This window comes from Pygocentrus nattereri, chromosome 28 (genome assembly GCF_015220715.1).
Source record: "Pygocentrus nattereri isolate fPygNat1 chromosome 28, fPygNat1.pri, whole genome shotgun sequence".
NCBI lineage: Eukaryota > Metazoa > Chordata > Actinopteri > Characiformes > Serrasalmidae > Pygocentrus > Pygocentrus nattereri.
Genome location: NC_051238.1, coordinates 16,731,577 through 16,748,216, shown reverse-complemented (window position 1 = coordinate 16,748,216; position 16,640 = coordinate 16,731,577). Strand labels below are relative to the sequence as shown.

The window sequence follows — 16,640 nt, the reverse complement described above, 5'->3', positions numbered from 1 at the left end:
GAATCTGGCCTGTTCTGGATCCAGCTCCCTCCCAGATCCCCAGTAATTGTGTTACGTCAGAGACCTTTTCATGTCTTATCGGCCTGAATTAAAAGTGGCAAGGCGGGCTGCTACAGGAAAGCTGAGCAGCACAATCTGGGTAACCTTCAGAATCCATTAGATTTCTGCTGTTTGTCAAAGGCTTTTCTCTCCCTTCTTTTGATGCAATTTACATATTTATCAGAGCCCATCGTAATATGACGTGTTTTTAATTTTTTATTTCTCGGTGGAGGGTAATGTGGCGAGTGTGGCACTCTCAGGTGAGAAATATGCTGAGCTGGCAGTCTCTCCGCCAAGGATGTGGGCATAAATCTTTCCTTTCTCTCCCTCGCCATCTCTCTCTCTCTCTCTCTCTCTCTCTCCCTCTCTCCACCCGTTAACCTGTCCCTCCTGGACTTTCATTTCTTCCCTAATGGAAGCAGGGAGCTCCTTATCTGAGCAGGAGTAACAGGGTTGTTGACCTCTCTGATGATTTGGAGCCTGTAGGAGCCTCTCTGCAGAGTAATCTGCTAGGAGGGATTCCCAGGGCTATCACTTCTATATAGCACCATTAAAGAGTGGGGATATATAGAGCAAGGCTAGATAGGAGTCCCTTCAGAGGAGTCGGCCCGTGACCACTGCTTTACGGCCTAATTGGGAGCGTGTGTCTTCCACATAGCATGGACACACCACTTCGCTAGTGCTTTATAACTCGGACCACACCTTTTTTCATCTCAGATCCATGAGGGAAGGAGAGAGAGAGAGAGAGAGAGAGAGAGAGATTGGGAGGTATTGGATGGGGTAGAAAATCCATACATTAAGGCATCACATTGTCTGTCGGATGCTAAAGCAAAACAGAGTGTAACAAAACCACTGAAGCAGCAAAAAAAAAAAAAAAAAAAACCCTCAGCTGGCCTTTGAAGCACATTTGTCTTGTTTTATAAGAGCTTTTTTTTCTTCTCCTCCTTCGGCAGGCCGTGGGAGGTAAACAGTGGGCCGCTAGAGCCCCCTGCTGATCTCCAGCTCCACCTGCAGGTCATGCACTGCCACTTCAGCCTTCAGACTGGACTGTGGATTGTGCTGCTGGTGGATCAGCAGGACTGCACCTATGACAGAAAAAGATGGAGAGAGAGCCTGAGGTAGAGCGAGAGAGAGAGAGATGCAGGGCCGCAGCAGTGTGGAGAGATAAAGAGCAAACCGCTAAGCTAGCTGCCCTGCGGAAAACTCTCAGATAACACGTACAGGCAAATTAACATTCAACATATCTAGCAGGGCTTTATTTTCAAAAAGCCAGTAAATGGAAGGGTGCCAGAGAGCTTGTGGCAAACTTTCTCACACTGTTAGTTTTACTGCAGGGGGATTGGTCTGCGGCCATAGCGCACGATCACAGGCACAGGATTGCCTCCATCACTGCTGTGTGTGAGCATAGCTCTTGCCTCCAGCTCCTTCACGGCTATCGTTTCATTGTTTTACATCCATGGGCCCGTCCCGGTGGGTTAGGTCCAAGGTGTAATTTAGAAGCAATGGAATTTCACAGGCAAGTGAGCGGGCGAAAATAAAAAAACGCAAGCAAACGGACCAGGCCTCTCCACCGGGACTCCTCAATGGCAAAGCCATTCATCTCGGTGAAGGGCAGATAGAGAAGGGGGAAGGGGGCTCTGTTTTCATTTTTCCTTTAAAAATGGAATAATGGTTTGTATTTAAGGTTCTGGCATTGCTGACACGCTCGTGTTTTTCAGGGCCCTGAGAAAATTGAGCCAGTGTGTGTGTGTGTGTGTGTGTGTGTGTGTGTGTGTGTTGCATCTTGGTAATTAGCATTTGCCACTGCTGAGCACACTCGGCCAGGATCAATAAGATATTAGGCTCGTGTACATAGCAATGAGCTGCATTATCGCTGGAGTCATTTAGGACATGGAGAGAGGAGGGTAGCCAAACAGTACAGCAAACATGATGTATTATTGACTAACCATTCAAGCTAAACCTGTCCCATCCAGGTTTGCATATAAGTGTGTCTATGTGCAAAGGAATGAATACATGTGTATGAGTGTGTGTTTGTGATTTAAAGTGATTTGGTACAATGTCCCCCCTTATCCTGAATGTAATCAATCAGCAAAGACGTGTTTGGTGTCTTTAGTTTTTTCCACTGGAGCTACGTGGCTAACAAGTAATGGGCGCTTATTACATTTGAGCGTTATGCAAACTGATTAAACCATCAAATGCTTGTCTCAGATTGTGTAGTTGTTAAGTAATATCAAATTTGCTTTTCTGACACAGTATGATATAGTTTTATTTATAACAATATGCAAAAATGGCACACCTGTCTAAGAAGTGGCCTCATCATCATGATATCACAAGCTTAATCTTCAGTGATGCCATAGCCATTCATAGATGGGAGTCTAAGACAGCATAATCGACCTCACTCTATGCAGGTGAGCAGGACAGCCCTCCCTCTCCCTACATCACTTAGCACAATGCTGGCCAACCCAATAATGCTAAATTAGCAGCAGTTCAAAATAGATATGGTGGCTGACTTCATGTGCCTTGGCTAGCCCCATTGTCCTAGCTCAGGGGTTGGCTACCCAAATATCAAGAAGAGCCATTTTGTCCTTGCAACAAAACTCAAACCACTTTGGGAGCCACAACATTTTATGTCCGTTTTACCATCTTGGCTGCAAACATGTCTCAGTATATGCTGATGTACAAGTATAGGCTAAAAATATAATATAAATGAAAACCTTTCTACAAAAATGGAATAGTTTGTTGTAAAATGTCTCTGTTTGATTTTTTTTCTGAGGCAGAAGATTCTCATTCATGAGCTTCTTATTTGAATTTTCCTGTTCCACCTTCAATGGTGCTTGAGGCATTACAATGTAACAGCTGTACCATTTAAAGTGGAACAGGAAAATTTGAACAAGAATCTCGATGCTCGCTTTATCTTTGCCTTTTGATGGCATGTGGAATTCTATAAAGCACTTGCAATAAACGTGTTTAATAATCAGTGGGTTAAAATTAAAACACTAATTTTAAATGGTTCAATCTTTGCTTTATCTGTTTATCCACGACACTTCCTTGGTTAAAATCAAGTGGTTTTAAGAAATCCATTCTGTCAAATGATATCTGCTACTATTTTTTGCCTATGTTTTTATTCAGACACCAAGCATGTTTTGGCTGATTGATTGCATTCAAGGTAAAGGTAAAGTTTTTGATTATCAGCAGTTAAGACTCACTTCTTTCGAAGATGGCTACAATTCATTATCACTGCGGGTATGAAACATTTCCTTTGGCTTTGGTCCATGGCAGTTTACCTCAGGAGTAACTATCCTATAGATGATCTCTGATCAGAGCCTAGCACCCCCAGTCTCCCTGCAGACCTCCTTGCCCATCCCTTAGGAGCCCAAGGCGCCTCTGGCATAATGGATTAGGCCACGCTTGTTTTTACAGCTCCTGATATATGTGTACATTATTCAGGAAGCTTGTTGAATAATGCATGTGGGCATTTTAATGTTTCATTCACGGTCAGGTCATGGACTGAACAGAAATTCTTTGTGAGTTGACCTGACCACAGCCGTTCTTCAGACTGCCAGGGTGTCAATCCCTGTAGCATGTGAGTTTTCACATGCGTGTGTGTGTGTGTGTGTGAACGTGTTTGAATAATGTGAGAGTCAGCATGTGTGTGTGTGTGAAGTGGGCGGGGCTCAGTCACTTTTTCATTCTACAGTTTGTCTCAAGATACATTAACACACACACTGCCTTTGTTAGAGGCATGCAGCATGTGTGTCCGCTGACATGTATTTTTCATTCTGAAATATTATTCCTGTTCCAAATGTAATCATCCATACTGAATAGGAGACAGAGAGTCGGATCTGTAGTTTAGCATGTCTGCGGATGTGATAAAGCCTTTGTCTAAGGCTCCTGTGTGTGTGTGCGGGGGTGAGTGCATTGGGATTTAGGGATGTCATGAATGAAGGTAACCATTGTGTTACTAGCCATGTGATTGTGCCATTTGCATTGGAAGTGAAGGTCTTTGAGGTCTTGTTTCCCTGGCCCATCCTATAGCTGATAAGTGTGATGATTGTAACTGGGTGATGAATTCCCACCATGAAGGCTAGAAGAATAAGCTCGCCTCGGCACAGGTGGATGCATATCAGTGTTTTAAAGACGGCTTTATGTCCAGCATCTGCTCCTATTCATCCACCCCCTACTGCTTTATTGGCCTGAATGGTGTTCCATATTGACTGTACAACTGGCTCTACTCCCAAAGACAACTGATTTATTTTATGCACTCAGATGTATCACATACAGTTGGGTGGGCAATGTGCCCAAAAATCTTTTCACAGTATATTTTTCCCTGTCTTTTGATGCTGACCATTTTCTTTTGTTTTTCCCAATTTTATAATAAAAGTTTAAAATTCCACACACTAGTTAGGACTCCTTTAGTCACATGATACCACCAGTGTTAGGAAGATGAAGGCAAACACAGGCTTCCTCCAAATGATGTAAAGTCAGCCATTGCATTCTTTTGAACTGCCATTGTCACTGGATACCTGAACATGCTTGGAGGAGAACACTAACCACCAATTCTGTTACATCAGCTAACAGAGACCTGTGCTTGCTAGCATCAAGTGATGAGGAGAGAAAGAGAGAGATTACTTACACAACCAAAGAGAGTAAGGCCATTTGTACACTCTTGGACTCCCGGCAATGGATGGCTGTAGCATCACCAGGAATGGAACTCACGCACTCCTGATGATAGGGCCAGTGCATAGACAGTTGAATCTGACTCTCCTAATTGTCTTACAGTGGACATGCCACCTCTTTTGCCACAGAGCCCTCTTGTTCAGATATACTGAAAACTTACTAACTAGGTATTCAAATGAACTAGCTTTCACTCTGTTGTGAGTGAATGGCTAGACATCTCTTTCCATCTAGTGAGCAAAAGGCACATAACATTCCAATAATGAAGGTGTGCAAAGTTCAAGCATTTGCTGCTAATACCATATCGAGGACCAGAGTGCCATAATCTTTTTTCTCATGATATCTTAAAGTGCATTATTAACATAAAGAAAATTTTCATTTTGATTATAACTTCATTACTTTATTGCCCTCATGTATAATATATACTGGCATGGTGACAATCAGGACACAGAAGCAGGGACAGTGAGCAAGAGATCTGCCGGTCATTACTGCGTCCAGAGTGTGAGGGCTGCCTGGAATTTAATTTGTGGGCGTTAGAGAAGATGCTTGTCCTTGGTGTGACAGGGACATGGAATGGGAAGACACTGTGTTCTCTCTGTCTCTTCCCTTGAATCATGTGTCACTTGAGACAGACATAGTGCTGTTCTCTCCTAATACAGTTCTCCCTGTTTAAAATGAAGACGTTAATGCTTAAAACTCCAGGATTGCTCAGTCAATGATTTTGCTACTAGATGAATACTATACTACTATACTATATTATACCACTATACTATAGCTACTATAAAAGTGATATTTAAGCTGTGTAGTTGAGTAGAGTGACATATTTAAGTGTGTATCCACATACAGACCCTTATGGTTTGTGATTAAGTTGCAGTTATGTTTTCACATGGCTATGACTGTATGGCAATACAGCGTGGGTTTGTGAATGCAGCAGGAAGATTAGCATAATAGTAGGATTATTGTAGGTTTTAGTGCAGTCATTAGTATATAAATATATTAGAAGATTATCAGTATATTCCTCTTCCTATTCCTATATATTGTTCATAGGGGTCAGGCATTAGCGTGTACATATCTTTGTCCCTGTACTCATGACGTACGCAAACAGGCCCTTGCAATTTAAGGGTTTAACAAGATATATTTTACTTATCAAGATTTCAGGATCAGCCCGAAACTGATTATCCTGCACTTGGATGCTGTGTTTTCCGCTCTCCTGGATCCTAGGGCCTGAAGAAGTCTGTGACTTTATTAGCTGTTCCTATTAGCAATGATGTTGCAGTTTTGTCTTTTGTCTTCCAGTTTAAGGCTCCATTAGGAATGACATTTCCTATCAGTTTGATCCAGTCACACTGACTCTCCTGCTGCATGACTGCAGCGTGCAGTTATCTCCTGCCTCAGGGGATACACATACCCATGACCACACATACACACACACACACACACACACACAAAGATGCAGAGACCTGCTGAGACTAAACTTTCTGTGTGCGTGTGTGTGTTTGTGCGTATGTTTCAGCCCACCTGAACCCAGAGCGAGAGAAGCGTGTGGTTTTCCTCACAGCACGTGTTCACCCTGGAGAATCACCTGCTTCCTTCATCTGTCAGGGTAAGACCTTTTCTCCTGCCCTACACACACACATACATGCAAACACATACACACAGGTAGTTGCTGGCTGCGGTCAGTATCATTTTCTTCTATCAGGCCTGGCTGTTTAATCTGCGGCTCTCTGTCTCCTGAGGGTCAGTGCTGGGCTGGATCGATGGCCAATGGCTTTGGGGGTTCGGAGGGGATTTCAGGCGGACTGACTTTTAGCAGTCACTCTTAAATCCTCTGAGAGCTGCAGTATGGTGTACTGGCCTCATAACAGCACACACACACACACACCTGAGCTGCCCCCTAACAATTACAGCAATACCCCATTCATCACCATTCTGTTCCAAAACTGCAGTTTTCACATAGAAGCATAACACACAAAACATTCAGTTTCTTATAAAAACTCTTTACTGAATTGCCATGCTAAAAATTTCAGCCAGCATCATTTGTCTGTTTGTAAGTCTCTGTTTCAATTCCTCACATTCAGAACTACATATCTTACATTTGTACGTTAGTTACATAGTAGGTACTAGATAATAAGTCCTAATTCTGGTTTTTAATGCAGTGACGTCTCTGTTGTGATTTTTGCTTTTCTCTAGGTAGTCTTTTGTTGATATGAACTGTAGAGGGTGAAATGCCAAAAGTCTTTGCAGTTGGTTGCTGAGGAATGTTATTATTAAAGTGCTGGATTTTTTGCTAATGCATTGTATAGCAAAGTGGTGAACCTCAACCCATCCTTACTCATAAAAGACTAGGCCTGTCCTGGATGATGCTTATACACTCATATCAATCATGTGTGCTTCACCTGTTTAAGTTGTTTTTTCACAATGTTCCTGGTCTTAAATAAAAAATAAAATAAAGTGGATACGATAAATTGTCAATATCTTTGTACTTTTTTGCTTAAACACAGGTCAAAGTGGATTTGCAAATCACTGCTGTCTGCTTTTAGATGCCTTTCAGAAAAAGGTCTCAACTTTCAGGTCTCAACTTGTGTTTATATAAAAACATTGGTCCTCTCATTGAGTGAGGGGGCTGCGTTGAGGTGTCTTTCTGGCAGGCTGTGGTAGACTAGAGTTTGATTTCCTGCCTGGGCAAATGCACAACACTGTACCAATAAGAATCACTGGCAAGACTCCTAATGCTGCATTCACCTAACATGTTCTGGATAAGATTGTCTGCCAAGTATTGTAAATGTGCATGTCAATCCACAGCAAATACAATAATTCATAAAAGAGGAAAACGTGGCTGGCATTTCCAAAGTTTGAAACTTTTTTGTTGTTGTTTACTTTTTTTGTAAAAAATGCCACCTACACTTTACATTGTGTCTACATTTGATCACGTACGAGCAACAGAAATGGCCCTAGAAGACTTGGAAAAAGTACAAGTTGAGAAACTTTCCTTCTCCTGTAAAGATTTTGAAGATATTATGACAGCACAGACATAAAAGTATTTTGAAAACTGTACTTTGTTCTACTGTTGATATATAGGTATCACCAGAAAAAGCTGCATAGGTGTCAGCAGTGGAACAAACTGCAGTTTTCAAAATACAGATATTCAGCACCACTTTCTTTTGTAAGGGAATGTAATTACACAGTGTTAAACAGTGTTCTTGTAAATACAAGAGGGACAGGTTTTAAAGGCTAAAGTCTCTGCGCCTTTAGAGATTTCTGTGTGGGTAATTAGGAAGTTAAGGAGTGTGGTAATTTCAGAGAGGGCTGTCATGGTTAACAGTAGTTTGGCCACGATAATGCTTTCGAGCCACCTGCCTCGCCACCTCAATGTGACTTTCAGACACACACACACACACACACCGCCACGCAGATGTGCATGAATAAATCCAGGAAGTCCGAGCAATTAGATGGCACACTGGTGTGGCCTCATCCCTCTCACTCTCTCTCTCTCTCTCTCTCTCTCTCTCTCTCTCTCTCTCGCTCTCTCTCGCTCTCTCTCTTTCTCTCGCTCTCTCTCTCTCTCGCTCTCTCTCTCTCGCTCTCTCTCTCTCGCTCTCTCTCTCTCTCGCTCTCTCTCTCTCTTGCTCTCGCTCTCTCGCAGTTGTCCCCCCCCCCACCTCTCTCTCCTCCGTGCCACATTGACTCAATTAGAGAGCTTGTTATGCCTCCATTAGCAGTAATGAGCAGGACAGAATGGGCATCAGGAGGAGGAGAGGCATGGGGTCATCTCTCTCTCCCATTCTCTCTCTCACACTCTATCTCACTCCCTCTCTCTATCACTCGCTCTGTCTCTATGCCTCTTGTCTCTTGTTTACCTGTCAATTATTGCCACTCACTACAGGGCAAATGGAAAGACAGCGAGTGACCGCCACCATTGACCCCACCAGCGCCACCCCCCACCCCCACCACTCCCCACCACTCCCCACCCCCGCCGCCGCCCATCACCTCACCTTCTCTTTGTCAACACTTAGTCTGTTTAAGGCACCCCTGTCATAAATGGTATGTTTCTCTCTTCCTGTCTGTCTTTCATCAAAGGTACTTAGTATGACCTCTGTCTCTCTTAGCTGCTTAACTCTATTTAAGCTCTCTGTCTCTCTCTCTCCTTTATATGTCCTGCTGTTTTTAGCTGCCCTCTCTGCTTGATTCTGTTTGTATTGACTGGAGATGGATGTCTCAGATTTCCTCTCTGATTTTATAATGCTGCTTTCTGTCCTTTTAAGTGCCTTTTTTGTCTGTTTTCTCCTCTCCAAACTTAAAGATGTTTTCTGGACATCTTTCAAAGTCACATCTGACTTAGTGCATATGCACACATTTGTATGTTTTTGTATCCATGCAAATTCATGAAAGAGAAAAAAAGCTAAAGTATGTTTCATTTTATTTGAGCACCTGCTTACCTCAGAGAACGTCTGTCTATGTTCCAATATGTGATTTTCGATCAGCAGATGCTGACCTTCTATAAATACCTTTCATAAAATAAAACAAGGAGAGGCCTCTTTCAGTTATTACACCTCTGACCTGTGGAACTTAAGTCCACCTTTTACCACCCAGTCAAGATCAGTGTTTGCTTTTAAGAAACATTTGAAAACATATTTCTTTGACTTGGCATTTAATTCAAATGATACATCTCTTTGTTATTTACCTTTTTAATTTGATCTGTGTTATTGTCTTATATGAAATGAATACTCATAGTTTCTGATATTCATGTTAAGCTTTATCACCTGTCTATAAAGCACTTTGAGCAGTATGAGCGGTATGAAAAGTGCTCTATAAATAAAATATTATTATTGTTGTTGTTGTACATCACCTGGCCACTTCATTAAGTACACCTCTTTGTTTCTACTCTCATTGTGCATTTTATCAGCTCCACTTACTGTATAGGTGCACTTTGTAGTTCTACAATTACAGACTGTAGTCCATCTGTTTCTCTGCATACTTTGTTAGTCCCTTTCACCTTGTTCTTCAGTGGTCAGGACCACTATGGACCCTCACAGAGCAGGTACTATTTGGGTGGTGGATCATTCTCAACACTGCAGTAACACTAACATGGTTGTGGTGTGTTAGTCTGTGTTGTGGTGGTACATATGGATCAGACACAGTAGTGCTGTTAGAATAGTCCACCAACCAAAAATATCCAGCCAACAGTGTCCAGAGAGCAGCATCCTATGACCGCAGATGAAGGACTAGGGGATGACCAACACAAACTACGCAGACTACACATTTGTCTCTGATTTAACATCTACAAAATAGATCAACAAGGTAAAAGATGTACAAAATAAAGTGACTGGTCCTGACAAGGAATAAAAACAAATGTGTATCTTTGTGTGTGTGTTTGTGCATGTATGTGTAGGTGTTATAGACTTCTTGGTCAGCCAGCACCCTGTGGCCCAAGTCTTGCGTGATCATGTGGTCTTTAAGATTGTGCCCATGCTCAACCCTGACGGTGTCTACCTGGGAAACTACAGGTGAGGATCTACATCTGCTGTAAAGTATACCTGTATTCATATTCTTTCTGATCTATACTTACAGTGAACCATATTTCTACCAATCTACACCTGTAATAAACTATATTTCCACTAATATACACTTGCATTCAACTATACTACTACTTATCTAAACCGGCAGTAAACTATCTTTCTATTAATATACATCTAATCTATACCTGTACCTTCTACTAATCTACACCTATAGTAAACTATACCTCTATTAATCTACACCTGCAGTAAACTACAGCTATAGCCAGCTGCAGGGAAACTACTCTTTTATAACTGTAGTAAACTGTATTTCTACTGATCCTTACCAGTAGTGACCCATATTTTTACTAATCTATACCTGCAGTAAACAATACTTCTAGTAATCTATACCTGTAGTATACTATATTTTTAGAAACCTACACCTGCAGTAAACTATATATACATCTACTAATCTACACTTGTAGTGAACTACACTTCTACAAATCTGTATCTGAATTAAACAATACTTCTACTAATCTGTAACTCCAGTAAACTACACTTCCATAATTTCATTAATCTAGGTCTGTATTAACTCATTCAACTGTACCTACATTCAACTGTACTTCTACTAATCTGTAACTTCACCTTATCTAAGCATAAAAGGCTTTTTGTAGTAGTTTTTATTTTCATTTCTTGCTTTTGCATCCATATTTCCTATGCACATTTCTCAGTGAACTATACTTACTACTAATCTATACCTCCCTTAAACGATACCTCTGATAATCTCAGCAATAAGCCATACCTGCATTCATCAGAATCTATACCTGCAATACCTGTAGTAAATTAATACAAGCAGAATAGCATGTTACACAACACACTGCAGTCTGCTTAAAGAGGTAAGTATAAGAAGTATTACACATTCAAAAGTTGGGCTGGGTATTGTTTGAAAATGTTCGATACCAATACTGATATGATTCTTTCAATTCCATATCAACACCAAACAATACTTTTCGACACCTTTTTGACAAATTATGACAAATAATAACAAATAAAACAAAAAAGGAATAAATATTACTGTGATTTTCTTTTCCTACTGCATACCAGGCAGATATTAGTGTGTTTGACAGCATATCTCTGGATGGGGGCTGATACTTGGGATTCAAAGCTTTTGTCATCTCTCTGAATAAATAAGAACACAGAGAAAAACATATTCACAAAGCACAAACACTTCATTGTAACCACTGTTATCGGTACATCCTAGAGGGATAAAACAAATGATCTATCCTGCGTATCCTACCTAAACCAGGGAGATTCATCAGTCGAAAAAAGGGCTGCAATCCTTGAACAATAAAATTGGTTACTGCTCTGTGGCATTCTTCCCTCCTCCAGACTGACATCCTTAGCTATTCTGCTACAATGAAAGGGGTTGTTTCTCATTAGTGCAAGTAGAACTGGCCCTAGCACTGCATACAACATACAAGTAGTTAATAGGGCTCATTTATGAAACCTACAGTGGTGCTTGAAAGTTTGTGAACCCTTTAGAATTTTCTATATTTCTGCATAAATATGACCTAAAACATCATCAGATTTTCATCAGAAGTCCTAAACGTAGATAAAGAGAACCCAGTTAAACAAATGACACAACAATATTATACTTGGTCATTTGTTTATTGAGGAAAATTATCCAATATTACATATTTGTGAGTGGCAAAAGTATGTGAACCTTTGCTTTCAGTATCTGGTGTGACCCCCCCTGCACAGCAATAACTGCAACTAAACATTTCCAGTAACTGTTGATCAGTCCTGCACACCGGCTTGGAGGAATTTTAGCCCATTCCTCCGTACAGAACAGAACATTTTTGTGTCATTTGTTTAACTGGGTTCTCTTTATCTACTTGTAGGACTTGTGTGAAAATCTGATCATGTTTTATGTCATATTTATGCAGAAATATAGAAAATTCTAAAGGGTTCACAAATTTTCAAGCACCACTGTACGGAACATGAATTATAGCAACAATACAGATATGTCCATAGAGTGGCTGTATTGTAGCCAGCTAGCTAGCAAATAAGTGCTAGTTTTATGCAAACATTAACTTAATCCTAACTAGCTTTTAAAGCTGACAAATGTCATAGTAATGAGCAGTAGTTTTCTCTAGCAAAGTGAGAATGGTGCTCAGTAAACCGTTACTTGACTATATTTTATCACTGAAAACATTGGTGTCTGCGTGTGGTTTTAATATAACTTATTTAGGTTATTTTGTTCTAGATTCTTGCATCTCCAGCTGCACCATAGTGCTGTTCTTCATGCAGTTGAAAATTCTGCAGTTTTCTTGATGGAGATTAATTCTGTGTGTAATCAAGTGTTTTATCGAATTTGACATATTACCTGTTTTGTAAGCCACTATCTCCACATATTTAGCTAGGTAGCTGTGTGCTCTCTGAGTTTCTGTGCATCAGGGATCACTTTTTTTTTCTTTTCTTTTATTTGCATCAGTTGTAAGTCAAACTCCAGTAATCCCTTGTGATTTGTGTTTTATGCACAGTATTAAAAATATACACACACAGGTTTTTTAGACTTTTCAGTACTCAGTTGTATCGAGATGCTACAGTCGGTACTCGTTTGGTATTGAATTTTGGGAGCCAGCCCTATTCAAAATTGATTCTTATAATGTGATTTATGTATTAGGCACAAAATGTACGTACATGATTCACATGCATGTAAAGCCTTAGCATGCCTTGTTCATTTTTGTTTCTCCTTGAACTTGAACTTCTTAGAAACATTTGTTCAGTGCATACGTTTTGCATAGGCTGCACATTCCAGCCTAAACTAATGAAAGAATGGTGTGATTGCGTTGTACAATAGGGGATCTGCCTGGTGGACCCTGGCATCAGTGATGGATTTGTGGGAAGTGGAGAGTGATGGCGCTGCAATGGTGTTGAGGTGTGTCGAACAGAGCCTGATGCTGCTGGACATGTGTGTTGACGCTGCAGGGGGACGTATTGGTCTCTGTCTGAATGGTCGGCCCCCCTCATTGTCCATTCCTCCCCACTTCCATGCCCGAATGCTTCTAGAATATGATCCTGTGGCTTTACCTAAGCACTTTTCTTTTCTTCTCTTTCTCTCTGTTGACTCTTGCTGCAGAGATACTTCAAATCAATGCCCCCTGCCTATACCCCATATCAAGACATCAGCCCAGTTGCACGCACAAATGAACATATATGAAGACACACCCAGCTTTTAGTGAAGTTTGTTAGTGAAACTCAGGTTTCTGTGCATCTTATTCTTTAGAAAGTGTATGTATGCTTCTGTGTTTGGAAGCAAGGTGTGCTCCAGAATATGATATTTAAACAAATGGTGTAATAATAATAATAATAATAATAATAATAATGTAATAACTATAATCAGTTTAAGCAAAAGGAGAAGCTGTAGTCGTATCTACTGAAACATTGACAACTATTTGACAAGATGTCTGCAGCAGAATGTGTGTGTATCCAGAAGACCACACCTGTGTCTGCTCTGGATATAGTAGCTTGGTCTCCAGGGTCAGCTTACCTACCTCTATCCTACAATTGCCTTTTACATAAAGGGCTTGCTTTTTTTTTTAATAAATGAGTTGGATATATGTATGTTTTGACATATACTGCTTATTTCCCAGTCCATAAACTAAGCTACAAAAACAAACATTTTGAATTTGTCATGGTTGTGACATCACAATCATGATACATTTAAAATGTGTAACATCATTTGCATATATGGACAGCATAGAATTTGGGAGTAAATGTTACATTATGTATGAACACATTTGCATATGTCTTTAGCCTACACCTGTGTAGCCAGCCCATTCACAATGAGGTGATAAGGAATGTTGTTACTGTGGAAGACGAAGATGAAGATATGGAGCTTTGCCGTTGTAGCCTTCCAAAGTAAATGGGCATCCTAAAGTAGTGACTGAAGTTTTCAACCCAGTTGCATAGACCAGCCTTAAAGGTCAGTAACAAAATTTTAAGAGATAGATAAAGAGAGACTGGAAAATGACCATGTAAAATGCATTAAATCATGGCTGCCCAAACTTGGTCCTGCAGATCCAGCACCCTGGAGAGTTCCAATACAACACACCTAGCTTTAACATTTAGATGCCCCTGGAAGCCTTTTTTTTACCTTTTTTTACCAGATGTGTTAGATTAGGGTGACTAAACTCTGCAGGGTGACAGATCTCCAGAAGCAGGACTGGGCGCCCTTGCATTAAGTGGACTAAAAAAAAGTTAAATATAGAATTTGGGCCTTTTAATGGCAGCCTTCCTAAATGTTGATCAGCGGCTGTATTCTCCCATAGACTGCCATCTGGTGTCGATCAGCATGTACTGCAGAACTGCAGTGTGAGAGGCTGGGATCATTCGGCCCCTCTGGGGTGCTGACAGGGGTCCAAAGCGACACGTCTCAGGGAGCTGACCCCTGAAGGGGCTTTCAGCAGTGTGAATGAGACAGAACTGATGAGTGCAATAATAGCACCAAGTGAATTACAGATGCAGCCCTTTTTCCCTTGTTCTTTTTCACTCTCCCTCTCACATACACATACACACAACACACACACGCACACACACGCACATGCACACACTTCATCGCACCTTTGTTGTCTCAGCAGTCTGGCTGCATAGAGAGAGAAAGAGAGAGAGAGAGAGAGAGAGAGAGAGAGAGAGAGCGAGAGAGAGAGAAAGGGAAATAGAGAGAGATCTCAGATGTAGCAGGCAAGAATGTGGGATCAATCTTTGCTGACTAGGGGATTAGTAAGGTTCAACAGGCAGGGACATTGACACTGGGTACCGCTCAAAGTCATGGATACTCTGCCTCAGCTCGATACTACTTGTGCCCTTGCTGGGGCTCAGGGGTCCGTCTGTCTCTCTGTCCCCCCCATCTGCCTGCATCTGCTGTGAGAACAGGGCAGCACTGAGTGTGCTGCCAGAGACCTGCTGGACAGCACAGAACCTGGCAGCCTAGCTGGTGTCACCTTAAAGCTTCACCTAACAAAAGAAATCATTCCTCTTGTTCGATAGTAGCTTTTTTGCATTCAAAGGAGTAGTTTGTAAAAGTCTGTTACACGTTAGCTACACTAGCCTCACAGCAGGACAGCAAAACGCCAGACACCACATGTCTTGAAGATCAGCCACACTTGGAATAATTTCACTGATCTATTACTTTAATCAATAAATTGATTGGGTTACATTTTACAATATATATTTTTTGCCTTGATGTCATTTTTATATTTTATATTTCTGTCAGAAACCATTTCCACTTCTAATCTCTATGATAAATTGTAAATATATTTATTTATGTATTATTTAATTGCTTCCTTTAATTGTCAGCTAAAACATAGATAGATAGATAGATAGATAGATAGATAGATAGATAGATAGATAGATAGATAGATAGATAGATAGAGATAGACAGCATAACACTTAGAGTGGGTGATGTCAGGCTGTGTGGCCACTATTTGTCATGGACTGGTTGGTTATTTACTTGTCTTGTGTACTTGTTTGCTTGCTGTAGGTGCTCTCTGATGGGTTTTGACCTGAATCGCCACTGGCAAGACCCTTCCCCATGGGCTCACCCCACTCTCCACGCTGTCAAACAACTCATCGTCCAGATGAACCAGGACCCTGTGAGTGACAGCTCACACACACACACACACACACACACACACACACACACACACACACGCGCACACACACACACACACATATCTCCATTGCAAAGCTTGGCATAATTAACATCAGCAGACTCATGTAGCATTGTGCTAAATTAGAGGCCACCTTTACTACATTTCATTTCCAGGCAAAACTGTCATTTAGTATAAGTTATTCATTATTCAGGATTTTTCAGGATGATCCACTTGAATAAGGAAGGGGAAAGTGAAAGTAAAATAAATGAAAAAACAGAAGAATCATCCTGATTATGTGGGATTGTGAAAAGCATAAAAATTCAGCCATCTCCTAAGACTAAAACTTTGGAGGTGTGGAAAAATATCCCTGCAAATTCCTTTGAAAAGAATTGATTTTGTAATAAAGGCAAATGGTAGACACAATAAATATTGAAAAGTGTCATATTATGTCCAAGTGTTGAGTTTTTTATGTGCTTTCCTGTTAGGAATTTGTTTAGGAATCCCTTGACATTGAAAATGACATAATTTGGACTTTTTCACTGTGTGGTCTTTGAATTTTGCACAGTACTGTGCATTGACAAAGTTTGTTGCTATAGTGGAACACCAATTTTCCATTTCCACACAGTGCGACTGTATGCTCCTTTATCACAGTGCAGAGGCACTTTTTAAAACTATGCCTAAAAGAAGCAGTAAGCGAGAATATGGTGCATATCGGAAAAGCTTAGTTCAGCATTTAGGCCTGTGTTCCAGCGAAGCCCCAGCGCTCTGCTTTCATAAC

General features: G+C 40.9%; 1 protein-coding gene across 1 annotated transcript in view; it reads left to right on the top strand.

Moving 5' to 3' along the window:
• agbl4 (ATP/GTP binding protein-like 4) overlaps positions 1-16,640 on the top strand; it is a 495,015-nt gene that overhangs the window by 428,768 nt on the left and 49,607 nt on the right. Inside the window, exons 7-9 of the mRNA XM_017693529.2 lie at positions 6,227-6,316; positions 10,103-10,217; positions 15,751-15,862. Of these exons, the coding sequence (XP_017549018.1) occupies positions 6,227-6,316; positions 10,103-10,217; positions 15,751-15,862 (317 nt within the window). The remainder of the gene's footprint in view (positions 1-6,226; positions 6,317-10,102; positions 10,218-15,750; positions 15,863-16,640) is intronic.